The sequence below is a fragment of the Anolis sagrei genome, chromosome 7, assembly GCF_037176765.1.
Source record: "Anolis sagrei isolate rAnoSag1 chromosome 7, rAnoSag1.mat, whole genome shotgun sequence".
Lineage (NCBI taxonomy): Eukaryota > Metazoa > Chordata > Lepidosauria > Squamata > Dactyloidae > Anolis > Anolis sagrei.
The window spans coordinates 23,743,046-23,756,840 of NC_090027.1; the positions used below are offsets into that span (position 1 = coordinate 23,743,046).

At 43.3% G+C, this 13,795-nt stretch overlaps 1 protein-coding gene across 2 annotated transcripts in view; it reads right to left on the bottom strand.

Annotated features, from left to right (window-relative positions):
- The window catches only part of SEMA4C (semaphorin 4C), a 112,701-nt gene that overhangs the window by 10,020 nt on the left and 88,886 nt on the right, over positions 1–13,795 (bottom strand). For both annotated transcript variants that reach the window (XM_060786995.2, XM_060786996.2), the window contains exons 5-11: positions 12,302–12,400; positions 12,088–12,184; positions 10,853–10,969; positions 6,627–6,778; positions 4,376–4,551; positions 3,098–3,242; positions 702–924 (exon numbers count right to left, since the gene is read on the bottom strand). In XM_060786995.2, coding sequence (XP_060642978.2) covers positions 702–924; positions 3,098–3,242; positions 4,376–4,551; positions 6,627–6,778; positions 10,853–10,969; positions 12,088–12,184; positions 12,302–12,400 — 1,009 coding nt within the window. The remainder of the gene's footprint in view (positions 1–701; positions 925–3,097; positions 3,243–4,375; positions 4,552–6,626; positions 6,779–10,852; positions 10,970–12,087; positions 12,185–12,301; positions 12,401–13,795) is intronic.

The window sequence follows — 13,795 nt, forward strand, 5'->3', positions numbered from 1 at the left end:
TATACAATATAATACTATTAGCACAGCACAGTATTAGTATTATATATTACTACTAGCCGTCCTCTGCCACACATTACTGTGGCCCAGTCTGGTGATCTGGAAAATAAAGTAATGAGAAAGTGTTGGTTTCTAATATATGTAATTTCATTATGCTTGTGGGTAAACAGTATTTCTTATTGTTTCTTTGTCATTGTTGGTTGTCTGGTTTACTCCAGAACATGCAACTTACCATTGTTCTTCTTTAGGGGTCCCTTTCAAATCTATGATACTACATCTGTCGTATACATACATACATACATGTGTGTGTGTGTGTGTGTGTGTGTGTGTGTGTGTGAATCATATCTATCTATCAATATCTATGGCTGGATGCCTCTTTTTCAGGAGGGCTTTAATTACATTTTATAGCCAGAAAATACAGTCATGGAGGTTCTGTGTGGGAAGTTTGGCCCAATTCTATCGTTGGTTGTGTTCAGAATGCTCTTTGATTGAAGGTGAAATTGTGAGACCACTGAGGATGCCTGCCATAGATGTGGGCAAAACGTCTGGAGGGAATGCTTCTGTAACGTGACCATACAGCCCGGAAAACTCACAACAACTCAGTGAATCCAGCCAGGAAAGCCTACGACAATACACTCAAAGCATAGCACTACTGTTTAGGGATCTCAAAGATGCAATGGAGGGCAACTTTTGGGCTTCTGTACCTGTTCCAATGTACAGCACTTGGTAGGGCTTCCCATCCAAGCCATGGACTCGCTCCACCACCAGCTGTGTGAAGTTGGCATCCTTCTTCACCAGCAATGGCCGGTTGCCTTGTGGCAAGACCGCTTTGTCCATCAGTGGGTGCTTCTTGGCGAAGTTGAGGGTGTTGTCCGGCAGCTCCAGGGAGCTGGTGAAGCTGTTGTGCCGGTGCCAGTTGGTGATACACTAGAAAGAAAGGAAGGGAAAGAGATGCTAAGGCTGGAACCAAAAACCTATAGGTCTTTCCTCCAGGTCCCAAATTTCTACCATCATAGTACCTTAGCACTGTTGTCAATGGCCTACAAATACAATTTTGCAGGCATGGACAAACTTCGGCCTTCCAAGTGTTTTAGACTTTAACTCCCACAAATCCTAACAGCCAGTAGGTCACTGTTTCTTAATCTGGCAGTCGGGACCCCAGGGGGAGGGGTCGCGAGGGGGGTGTCAGAGAGGACACCAAAGACGATCAGAAAACACATTTCTGATGGTCTTAGGAACACAGTGCTCTCCAGAGTTAGGTGAACTACATCTTCCGTAAATCACTGTCATTTCCTCCCAAATCCCAAATTTTCTGTTGGTCATGGGAGTTCTGTGTGGCCCAATTCTATCATTTGTGGGATTCAAGGGCCTCTTTGATTGTAGGTGAACTATAAATCCCAGCAACTACGACTTCCAAATGACAAGGTCTATTTTCCCCAAACTCAACCAGTGTTCACATTTGGGAATACTGAGTATGCGTGCCATGTATGGTCCAGATCCATCATTGTTTGAGTCCACAGTGCTCTTTGGATGTAGGTGACCTACAACTCCAAAACTCAAGGTCAACAAACCCTTCCAGTATTTTCTGTTGGTCATGGGAATTCTGTATGCCAAATTTGGTTCAATTCCATCGTTGGTGGGGATCAGAATGCTCTTTGGTTGTAGGTGAACTATAAATCCCAGCAACCACAACTCCCAAATGACAAAATCAATTCCCCCCACCCCACCAGTATTCAAATTTGGGCGTTATTGGGTATTTGTGCCAAATTTGATCCAGGGAATGAAAATCCTCCTGCCTATCAGATATTTATATGATGATTCATAACAATAGCAATATTACAGTTTTGAAGGAGCAACGAAAATAATGTTATGGCTGGGGATCAGCACAACATGATTCAGGGGTCATGGCATTAGGAAGGTTGAGAAACAGTGACCTAGACCAGTGGTTCTCAACCTGGGGTCCCCAGATGTTTTTGGCCTTCAACTCCCAGAAATCCTAACAGCTGGTAAACTGGGTGGGATTTCTGGGAGTTGTAGGCCAAAAACATCTGGGGACCCCAGGTTGAGAACCACTGACCTAGACACTTGGGAAGTATCCAATGTATGATTCAATGCAAAAACCAGCATAGTAATCTTGTTTGCTATGTATTAATCTTGCGGTGTATCAAATAATAATAATAATAATAATAATGGGAGCTGAAGTTCAAAACACGTGGATGGTCGAAGTTAGCACATGCCTGCAATTTAGGGATCAAAAGAAAACAGTCAGGGAAGAAACGGAATAGCTGTGAAGTGAGTGGTTTCCAAAGCCTCACTAGAAATTTGGGGGGGGGGGGATATTTAAGAGTGTAAGAATTCTTATATGGGTCCCAATGCCATCATTTTGTCCCTCACCATCCATAGCTACACCTGTGGTATAGCTATAGCTCAACTAAGAGTAGGACGGCAGAAGGGATCCAGGCAGGGAGGGATGGTTAAACCCATATGTGCGATTTCACTGACACCACGAAGAAGAAATAAAGGATATGAAGCGGGAATGATGAAGAGAGAATAAGAACTCTTCGCCATTTCTGCTTCATATACTTTATATCCAGACACTTCCAACCAGAATCTGGCAATGCTCTCCCTGTATCAATTAGGTGCGCAATGGAGGGATGCTGACGGTCGCTGAATGGGGACCGCTCAGCAATTGGGGCTGGAGACCAGGGCAGAGGGAGACGCAGAATTACTCCTGCTAAACAAGATGGATTCAATGACGGCAGAGACTAGTGGGGCGGATTCGCGGAAGTTTAGGGATGCACAAGTCCTGAGCCAATTCTATCACAGAGAAATTCCCACCAGACGGTTCCCTCTTGGCAAGCTTTTCTCAATGCGCTCCCACGTGTTGTCAGCTGCCGGCGCCAATGTGAAGTGGCCCACGCAGTGGCATTTTTGTAAAACTACCGTTTACGCTAAACGGCACATGGCAACAATCTGGATACTGTAAAACAATCCCGTGGTGCCTTTACGAAGACGGCATCCATCCGCCCAAAGCAGTAACAGAAGGGAAGGAAATGGCCAGAAGAGAGCAGTACTGAGGCGACCCGCTTTCTCTACTTACGGCTCCGGGACGCGGGACGATCTCCGCATCGGAGTATCGAACCCACTTCTGGGCAATCTCGCTGTACTCCTTGTAGGGGCCGTCAAATACTTTCTGCACGTCCAAAATCTCATATTGGCACACGGCAGACACGTCGACATCCCCCCTGTAGAGGGGGAAAAGGAGAAAGCAAAAACAAAAGGGTCAAAGGCATCCAAGGTTGGGAAGATCTGAATCCATGTTGAAGTCTCCATCGGTGTGGCATAAGAAGAAAGCAACAGACCCTTGCCAATGACTTCAATCCATGCAGGAACCATTAGGCATGACTTCCATCCTCCAAACCACATGATTTCAATCCCTAGAGCAGGGGTCCTCAAACTTTTTAAACAGAGGGCCAGGTCAGAGTCCCTAAAACTGTTGGAGGGCCGGAGTATAATTAAAAAATGAATGAATTCCTATGCACACTGCACACATCCTATTTGTAGTGAAAAAACACACTTTAAAACAATACAATAATTAAAATGAAGAACAATTTTAACAAATATAAACTTATTAGTATTTCAGTGGAAAGTGTGGGCCTACTTTTGGCTGATGAGGTAGGATTGCTGTTGTTGTTGTGTACATTAAAGTCGTTTCAGACCTAGGTTGACCCTGAGCGAGGGCCGGGTAAATTACGTCAGGAGAGAATGCCTCTAGAAAATGGCCATATAGCCCGAAAAAACCTACAACAACCCAGTTATTCCTAGTATTCAGGTGGATACTGTCATTTCAACCCAAAAAGTAACTTTTCAAACCCCTGGCTTTTGCAGTTCCTCGCCCTTTTAAAAGTGCAGTAGAAAAAAGACAGGGAATCTTTGAAAAGGTTTCTGTTTTCTTAATTATCCATGACTCCCTGGAAGGAAGAAAGATGTTCTGTGCCTCCGTTCTGTTTGGCATCAGAAGAAAGGCGAGGCCCTCTGGGGTGAAATCCGAAGCACCCTCAACCCTATCTGCATAAATCATGCAATTTGGAAAACATTTCTCCAGCATGAGATCACTTATTTTGCACTCTCTTATCTTATCGTATGGCTTATCTATTTTGGACTTGGATCATTTCTCTTCTGTAATCTGTTTTTACACACTTTTTAGGCAGATTATGTTCACATGATGCAAGAGCAGGGAACAAAGTGAGAAGTAGCAGTTAAGCTCTATTTTTTTTTTGCCTCCAAAATATGAGCCGACATTGTGGTGTTTAGTTTAGGGTAAACTAAACACCGCCTCCATTTTATAAAATGAAAGGGGAGGCTCTCCATGACTTACCAGCGGGACTGGAAGACCCCAAAAAAGCTGGTTTCTCGCCAGTGATCCCCGTTCAGTGTGAAGGAGCCCTGCAACCGGTTGAAATGAAGCTGCTGCTCTGGGATGGAGCACAGCAGGCGGGCCTTGAGGAAGGTGGTCCATCTCTTCTGCAAAGTCCGGGCACCGCCTACGTCCCCCTGAACAGAAAAGGCCACATTTAGGAACGCGCTTTTCGTCCGACACGTCGAACAATTCCTCCCAGATCAGACCCCTGCTATCACTGTGCTCTTTGTTGAGTACCTCTAAAATTATTATTTATTCAGGAAATAGAAGGAAATAGAGAAAACAAAAACAATACACAAAGCAAACTACTACATTTACTAAATGTAAAACAATCACCCAAACCGAAAACATACCTATTGTAATAGAAATATACTTTACACACAACTACCGGAACTATTCTGTGAACCTCACACTGACTATCTCTTGATTTTACTCCTTTTTGCTACTCTCTTTTAGATCAGGGCTTCTTAAACATTTTCCACACATTGCCTCTTTCCAACTAAGACATGTTACCTCGGAGTTTAAGATCTTCCGGGAAGGCCCTGCTCTCGTCCCCGCCTCTATCACAAGTGAGATTGGCGGGGACGAGGAGCAGGGTCTTCTCGGTGGTGGCCCCTCACCCATGGAATTCACTCCCCGGGGAAATTAGATCAGAGACATCCCTCCTTTCCTTTAGAAGGAAATTAAAAACATGGATTTGGGACCAGGTGTTTGGGCAATCTGGCAGATAAACAAAAGACTACAACGACTGATAAGAGTAGACAATGTGGAATGAAGTTATGGACTCTGAGTTAGCGAACGCTGAGTATGAGACTGGTTTATTGACTGTGATATATAATGATTGTTTTTAATTGTTTAACTGGTTTAATTACTGTCTTACATGTTTATCTGTATTATTGTGTAGGCATCGAATTGTGCCTTTGTAAGCCGCCCTGAGTCCCCCCTCGGGGGTTGAGAAGGGCCGGGTAGAAGTACACGAAATAAATAAATAAAAATAAATATTTGACCCCAGGTATATAAAACAGGTAAGCAAATCACACATTAGGTAAAGGTTTCCCCTTGATATTAAGTATAGTCATGTCCAACTCTGAGGGCTGGTGCTCATCTCCATTTCTAAGCCAAAGAGCCAGCACAGTCCACAGACACCTCCAAGGTCACATGGCCAACATGACTGCATAGAGCAGTTACCTTCCCACCAGAGCAGAACCTATTCATCTATTCACATTTGCATATTTTCAAACTGCTAGGTTGGCAGAAGCTGGGCCTAACAGCAGGAGCTCACTCTGCTCCCTGGATTCGAACCACCAACCTTTCAGTCAGTAAGTTTAGCAGCTCAGCGGTTTAACTCGCTGCGCCACCAGGGCCCCCTAATCAAACATTAACTGATTATAAATCAGCATTTGTGTCGGGAACTGCAGCTTTCTGGCGAAGAAATTACCTCACGAACAGAGTGGGAAGGTTTTATTTCCAGAAGCATACAGTGTGGTACAAAACAAAATTCCAACTGAGAGTTTTTTTCCCTCCTATCCCTCACCCTGTTGGCCAGCCTCAACATTCTAACATTCTGATTGGTTCCCACTGTGGTATAATTTGAATATGGTTTCTGATAGGCCAGCCTCAACATTCTAACATTCTGAAGTGGCTGAGAGGAGAAAGGTAAGACTGTGGCCCCTTCCTTTCATTGCTCCCATTTTCATGGAAACTCTTTCCCTTGTTTCAAGTATGCATAGGCCAGGGCAGGCTAAGGCATTATCTATTTCCTGGTTCTACGCAAAACCAGGAAAGAAGGTCATGACAATGTGCAAGATTTGTTAAACAGGCAGATATTCCTTTTTATGAAGTGAGTAAATATCTAAAAGAGCCACTAGTTGGCATTCAGAAAACTTTTACCAAAAATTGCCAAATTTTTCATGTCCCAACATTGAGCTAAGGGGACTCCCATTTGAGGTCGGGACCCAGTTTAAAAAGCAGTGTTTTAGATAACACTACATGTCCACATGTTTACTTTTAATATTTCGTTGAGTAAAATAGAAGTCCTTGCTTCGAGGGCCTTACCACCTAAGTTTCAGCAAGGTGAGGAAAGGCAAAGGAACAAATAAAAAAGGATGGATCGTAACAAGAACAAATGGGCCTACTCAAGTTTTGCCTGAGCCGAGGATGCTCAGAATACTAGCCTTCCAATATACTATTTGAATGAACCCACACTTACCTTGCAGACTCTGGCCACACGAGCCACCACCTGGTCAATGTCACAGTCATATTCAACAGCCCGTTCACTGAAGAGGAAATAAACCTTGTCGTCATCCCCTTTGTCGCTGCCTTTGCTCTCCTGGACGAAGGCTGAGCCCACAAAGTGAGGTTCTGCAGAGAAAAAAGGAGAAGTGTGTACCACTTAGCACCAGAGTTGAAATGCAGGACCCACATATGTGTGGCTAATCCTCCTTGCGCCATGATATTATGCTGGTTCACCCAAAAAGATATTTTTGCCACACTTTTGCAGCTTTGACTTTTGCAAAATTGATTATTTGTGGATTTAATGTGTGTTAGAAATAGCAACCTTCCAAACCTTCACTATTTATTCATTAATGCATGTATTTGCTAAGCTGTATTACAGATATACTAGCCGTCCCCTGCCATGCACTGCTGTGGCCCACATGGGGGTTCTATGTGGGAGGTTTGGCCCAATTCTATCATTGGTGGGGTTCGGAATGCTCTGTGATTGTAGATGAACTATAAATCCCAGAAACTACAACTCCCAAATGTAGGTGAACTACAACTCCAAAACCAAAGGACACTGCCCACCAAACCTTTTCAGTATTTTCTGTTGGTCATGGGAGATCTATGTGCCAAGTTTGGTTAAGTTCCATTGTTGGTGGGGTTCGGAATGTTCTTTGATTGTAGGTGAACTATAAATCCCAGCAACTACAACTCCCAAATGACAAAATCATTTTTTTTAGTGAAGGACATACATTAAGTTGTTAGGTGTCTTGTGTCCAAATTTGGTGTCAATTTGTCCAGTGGTTTTTGAGTTCTGTTAATCCCACAAATGAACATTACATTTTTATTTATATAGATCAGGGGTCCTCAAACTAAGGCCCGGGGCCGGATATGGCCCTCCAAGGTCATTTATCCGGCCCTCGCTCAGGGTCAATCTGTCTGAAATGACTTGAAAGCACATAACAGAAACAACAATCCTATCTCATCAGCCAAAAGCACGCCCACACTTCCAATTGAAATACTAATAAGTTTATATTTGTTGAAATTGTTCTTCATTTTAATTATTGTATTGTTTTTAGTGGGGTTTTTTGCACTACAAATAAGGTATGTGCAGTGTGCAAAGAAATTCATTCATGTTTTTTTTTCCAAATTATAATCTGGCCCTCCAACAGTTTGAGGGACTGTGACCTGGCCCACTGTTTAAAAAGTTTGTGGACCCCTGATATAGATACTAGCCATCCCCTGCCATGCGTTGCTGTGGCCCAGACTGTGTATATGTGTTTTGTGTTTGTATATATGTGTATACATGTTGTTTTGTGCATGCGGTGTAGCGTCTTTTTGCTTTTTTGGTCTTTTAAGACCCTTCTGTTGTCTTTTTCAGTGTTTTTATGAGTGATGGTTACTCATTGGCTTGATAGGTATATTGTGTCCAAATTTGGTGTCAATTCGTCCAATGGTTTTTGAGTTATGTTAATCCCACAAACGAGCATTACATTTTTATTTATATAGATTGATTTGCCAGTTTGACTAACCTCTATGGTGTAGGAGGGGCTACAGACATGTGATTATACTGTGCCTTTTTTACTTACTGGGAATGGAAAGAGAGTTGGGGAGTGCTGCTTTAATTGAAAGGGAAATGCTGAAGGAAAAGGGGGTGTCAGATAAGAGAGTCAGATAAGACGGAACTTCGGATAATCGAAGGTTGGATAAGCGAGACTCTACTATATGTGTGTTCTATATGTGAGAAGGGCGGGGTATAAATAAAGATGATGATGATGATTATCTATATAAAGATGATGATTAGCTATATAAATAAAAATGTGATGTTCGTTTGTGGGATTAACAGAACTCAAAACCACTGGACGAATTGACACCAAATTTGGACACAAGACACCTAACAACTCAATGTATGTCTCAAAAAAAATTGATTTTGTCATTTGGGAGTTGTAGTTGCTGGGATTTATAGGTCACCTACAATCAAACCCCACCAACAACAGAACTGGGGCAAACTTGGCACACAGTTCTCCCATGACCAACAGAAAATACTGGAAGGGTTTGGTGGGCAGTGTCCTTTGGTTTTGGAGTTGTAGTTCACCTACATCCAGAGATCACTGTGGACTCAAACAATGATGGATCTGGACCAAACTCTACACGAATACACAATATGCCCAAATTTGAACACTGGTGGAGTTTGGGGGAAATAGAATCTTGACATTGGGGAGTTGTAGTTGCTGGGATTTATAGTTCACCTACAATCACAGAGCATTCTGAACCCCACTAATGTTAGAATTGGCCCAAATCTCCCACACAGAAAGCCATGTGGGCCACAGCAACGCGTGGCAGGGGACGGCTAGTTATTATATAAATACTGTATGCAAATACATAAATAAATAAGTACAACAACAACTAAGTCCTCCAGCACAAATGTCAATTTCTGTTGGAAGTTGACATAAGCGCTGCGCTGGAAGACCTAGAGATTCTTAGAGAGAACATTTCTCTATGAATGTAGGTCGTCCAGTGCGATTCTATGGTGAACCTCTGGAGGAAGTTAGCCACAGAGTCGCACTGGAGCACCTAGAAATTCCAGAGTAAAAAAAGTGTTTTTTCTTAGTGGTTTTCCTCCCATTATTACACAGGCTATGTGTCTGTAAGGATATTATGCTGGAATCCACTTCCTCATCCACTCCATAAGGACTTTCCCTGTTCTTTAGCTGTCAAGGATTTCACCAAAACGAAACATACGTGCAGAAACACAATGATCCCGGGGTTTACTTCCTCCCTTTCTTTGGCACTGGGCCCATGTATTTGTGGCAAATCAGATAAGAGAGTTGGACTTTCCAGCCTGGTTTTGAAATCCCCACTCGGAGAAAAATGGCTAGTGGGAAATCAGACCGCTGCCTTTCTCTACCAACTTTTAAATTAACCCTTATTTCTCCTTTCAAGTGGCTTATGCTTATTTTCCCGTGTCCTCCTCCCTCCCAACTCCTTCAGAAAGGCTGCTGAAAAGAGAGGAGCTAAAGACAAGATAAATAAGGACGTCCAAATGGATGCATTTTTGCATTTCTTTAGCTTTCCCTGAATAGGAGAGGAGAAGCTATTAAAATCCCTTAAAATCAGAGATGCATACTGTATGAGCAAAGTTAAAAATGATTATCGCATTGTTGCCAAGTTCTGCTCATCGGGGTCAGGGTCTTGTAAGAGGATACTTACTTATGGGTCATTCCTTTATTCCCTATTTAATTTAACAGCCCGATGTTTCCCCAACCAAAGCAGCTTACACTGTATGTCAAAATAAAACCGCTAATCCAACCTACAGTGCAACATTTTAAAAAGCATTATTATTATTATTATTATTATTATTGTGCTGTCAAAGGCTTTCATGGCTAGAATCACTGGGTTGCTGTGAGCTTTTCCACGCGGTCTGGCCGTGTTCCAGAAGCATTCCCTCCTGACATTTCGCCCACATCTATGGTGGGCATGCTCAGAGTTTGTGAAGTCTAAGCAAGGGAGGTTTATATATCTGTGGAATGATGTCCAGTGTGGGAGAAAGAAGTCTTGTCTGTTGGAGGCAAATGTTGCAATTGGCCATCTTGATTATTATTTATTTATTATTTATTAACTTTATACCCCGTTAATATCTCTCGAAGGACTCGATGCGGCTTACAAAGGCCAAGGCCACCAACAAAACAACAGCATACAAATACAACAGTAAAACTATAAAGCAAATAATAGATTACCATTGAATGGCCTTGCAGCTTCAAACCCTAGCTGATTCCTGCCTGGAGGAATCCTTGCTTGGGAAGTGTTAGCTGGCCCTGATTGTTTCCTGTCTGGAATTCCCCTGTTTTCAGAGTGTTGTTCTTTATTTACTGTCCTAATTTTAGAGTTTATTAAAATACTGGTAGCCAGATTTTGTTCATTTTCATGGTTTCCTCCTTTCTGTTGAAATTGCCCATGTTGAAACCCACGAGCATGTGGACAATTCCAACAGAAAGGAGGAAACCATGAAAATGAACAAAATCTGGCGACCAGTATTAAAAAAACTCCAAAATCAGGACAGTATCATGCATAATAATCATGTTATGTTTTTAATGTTTCGTGCATAATAGCCATGTTAGCTACCAAAGCCCATGAAACCTGATGCTAGAAATGCCCCCCCCCCCCCCCTCCACGACCCTCATTCATTTCAGAGGAGTTACTGGTTTTCTTGTGTCTCACCATTGAGCCAAGTGGAGAGGTGCTCGGTCTTGACCGAATACTGGGGGCCGAGGTTTCGCAGAATCACAGGTTCGGTGCCCAAAAAATTGTAGAGCGTTGCAGAGTACAACTCTTCCTCTGAAATGGACAAAAGAGGAGGAGTTTGTGATTAAACTACAACAAGGTTTCCATAACACAAATAAAGTTCTTTATACTTCCTTCTTTGCTTCCACGCTGGGATTCTTTCTCATGCAGATGAACAGCTTCGCTCTCACTGAGCTTCCTCTCACACTGAACATTCACACCTGGCCGTCCTCACACTGAGGCCTACTCATACAGACCTACTAACATCGGAGCCTTCTCATACTGAGGCCCCTCACACCAAAGCCTCTCTCAGACTGACACCTTCCTCCCCCTGAGGCCTACTCTGAGGCCTCTTTAACACTGAGGAATTCTCATACTGAGGCAAACTAGCACTGGACCTGTCTCATACTAAGGCCTTCTTAAACTGAGGCCTCTCTCAGACTGAGAGCAACTAACACTTACAGGCACACCTGCTTATATTGAACTGCAGCTTTTGCTAAGTCTTGCATCCATTTTTAATGTTTACAGTGCTTGACTCACAATTTGTAATTAAAAATGTCTGGTTAATTTTTAATATTTCTGACGCTTTCCATCTTTGGAGGTTTTGTTAAACAGAGAACGGACGGCCATCTCTCAAGAGTGTTTTAGCTGTGTGGCAGAATGGAGCAGATAGCCCTTCCATCTCTAGGATTCTGGCTTCAACATGTTGCTGTTGTGTGTTGAGTTGCTGTCGTACACTATAGCCTCTTTCAAACTATAAATGATAGTACTTTGATACCACTATAATTACATGGCTGTGCACTGTGGAATCATGGGATTTATAGTTTCATGAATCACAAGAGCTCTGTGGCAAAGGGTTTTTAATACAGGATGAAAGTATATATCCCAGGAATCCTTAGACTAAGAGTAGGCATGGGCAAACTTGGACCTTCCCTCCAGTTGTTTTGGACTACAACTCCCACAATTCCTAACAGCCTATCGGCTGTTAGGAATTGTGGGAGTTGTAGTCCAAAACACCTGGAGGGAAGGCCCAACTTTGCCCATGCCTGGGCTATAGCCATGACATTTAAAGTTGTTCCTTTCCCCACTTTTCTGAAGAGTTTTCACCCACAGTTCATTCCAAGGAGCTCTGTAGGTTTCTCTTGCTATGCTTTGGCCCTGATGTTGCTTACCCACAATCAGCCCCGTGTGCCCCTTGGCTGGGTCATAAGGGCATTTCCCCCTTCCATCTTCAAAGGACTGCCTGTCCAAGGAGAAGGTGGTGATGTCCTGAAGGAGGAATCAAAATAAAGAAAGAAAAAAAGAGGATGATGGGAATGCAACACTAAGCAGAAGCCCCTCCCAAAAGCACTTCTTGCCACGGAAAGTTCCTCTTGCCATACTCACAATGTAGGCACACTTGGGCTGGAAGGCATAGGTGCCACACGTGTACATATGGGAGCTGTTGTAAGGCTGCAGCAAACGGATGTAGTTGAAGCAGTCAGTCTGCAGACATGGAAAATCAGCTGGTTAGGAAGTCTCCAAAAAACATTAGTGTTATTTTATCCCCTTGTTGCACACTCACAGAATTCAGGGAACCTCGGGAGTGCTTTAATAATAATAATAATAATGATAATAATAATAATAATAATAATAAAGCAGTTTTATTTATACCCAGCTCCATCTCCCCCAGAAGGACTCGGTGCGGCTTACATGAGGACACACACATCAATACAATACAAGCTATAACACAAAAACAATAAAACAAGCAAAATACATAGAATGCAAAATCGAAATAATATACAACACAACAATATAAAATCAAGCATTAAAAACATGGGAAATTTCACTAGGCAGGGCCAGATGCATGGATAAAATTATAGAAAATATTAAAAACACTAGGAGATAGGGCAGAGTAACTTATAAGGAGGAGGCTCCAGGAACGAGGAAAGATTTCATTGCACAATCCATAAAGCGCGTCTAAGGACATTTTGTGCAAAGAGTGGTCAGGGAGAATCTTTCATTCAATCACTGAAGGCACATTGGAATAACCAGGTTTTCAAATTCCTCCTGAAGATAGCCAGTGTGGGGGCTTGTCTAATGTCTCTGGGAAGTGAGTTCCAGAGCCGGGGGCCACCGCAGAGAAGGCCCTCTCTCTCGTCCCCGCAAGTCACACTTGTGATGCGGGCGGGAGCGAAAGAAGGGCCTCTCCGGAAGATCGAAGGGATCGTGTGGGTTCGTACGTGGAAATACGGTCGCGCTGGTAGGAGGGTCCCAAACTGTTCAGGGCTTTGTAGGTCAAAACTTGTACCTTGAATTGGGCCTGGTAGATAAACGGCAGCCAGTGGAGCTCCTTAAACAGGAGGGTTGACCACTCTCTGTAATTCACTCCAGTTAATAGTCTGCCTGCCGCCCGTTGGACCAGTTGGAGTTTCCGGGCTGTCTTCAAGGGCAGTCCCACATAGAGAGCATTGCAATAGTCCAATCTAGAGGTAACTAAGGCGTGGACCACCGTTGCCAAATCCGACTTCACGAGGTATGGTCGCAGCTGGCACACAAGCTTCAATTGTGCAAATGTCCCCCCAGTCACCACCAACGCCTGAGCTTCAAGCGTCAGCGTCGAATCTAGGAGGACACCTAAGCTGCGGACCTGCGATTTCAGAGGTGGTGCAACCCCGTCCAGCACAGGTTGCCACCCTATACCTTGATCCGGCCTACGATTGATCAGGATTAAAACTAGGTCCTCATGACTGCTAAAACTGAGCCAGAATACTGTTGGTATGTTATTCTAGCATTCACACATTCTGCAAGATTGCACCAGGTGAGATGAAGATGGTGATTATTATTATTACTAGCTTGGGTACCCGGTGTTGCCTGTGTTATCTGAATAAGTCATGTTTT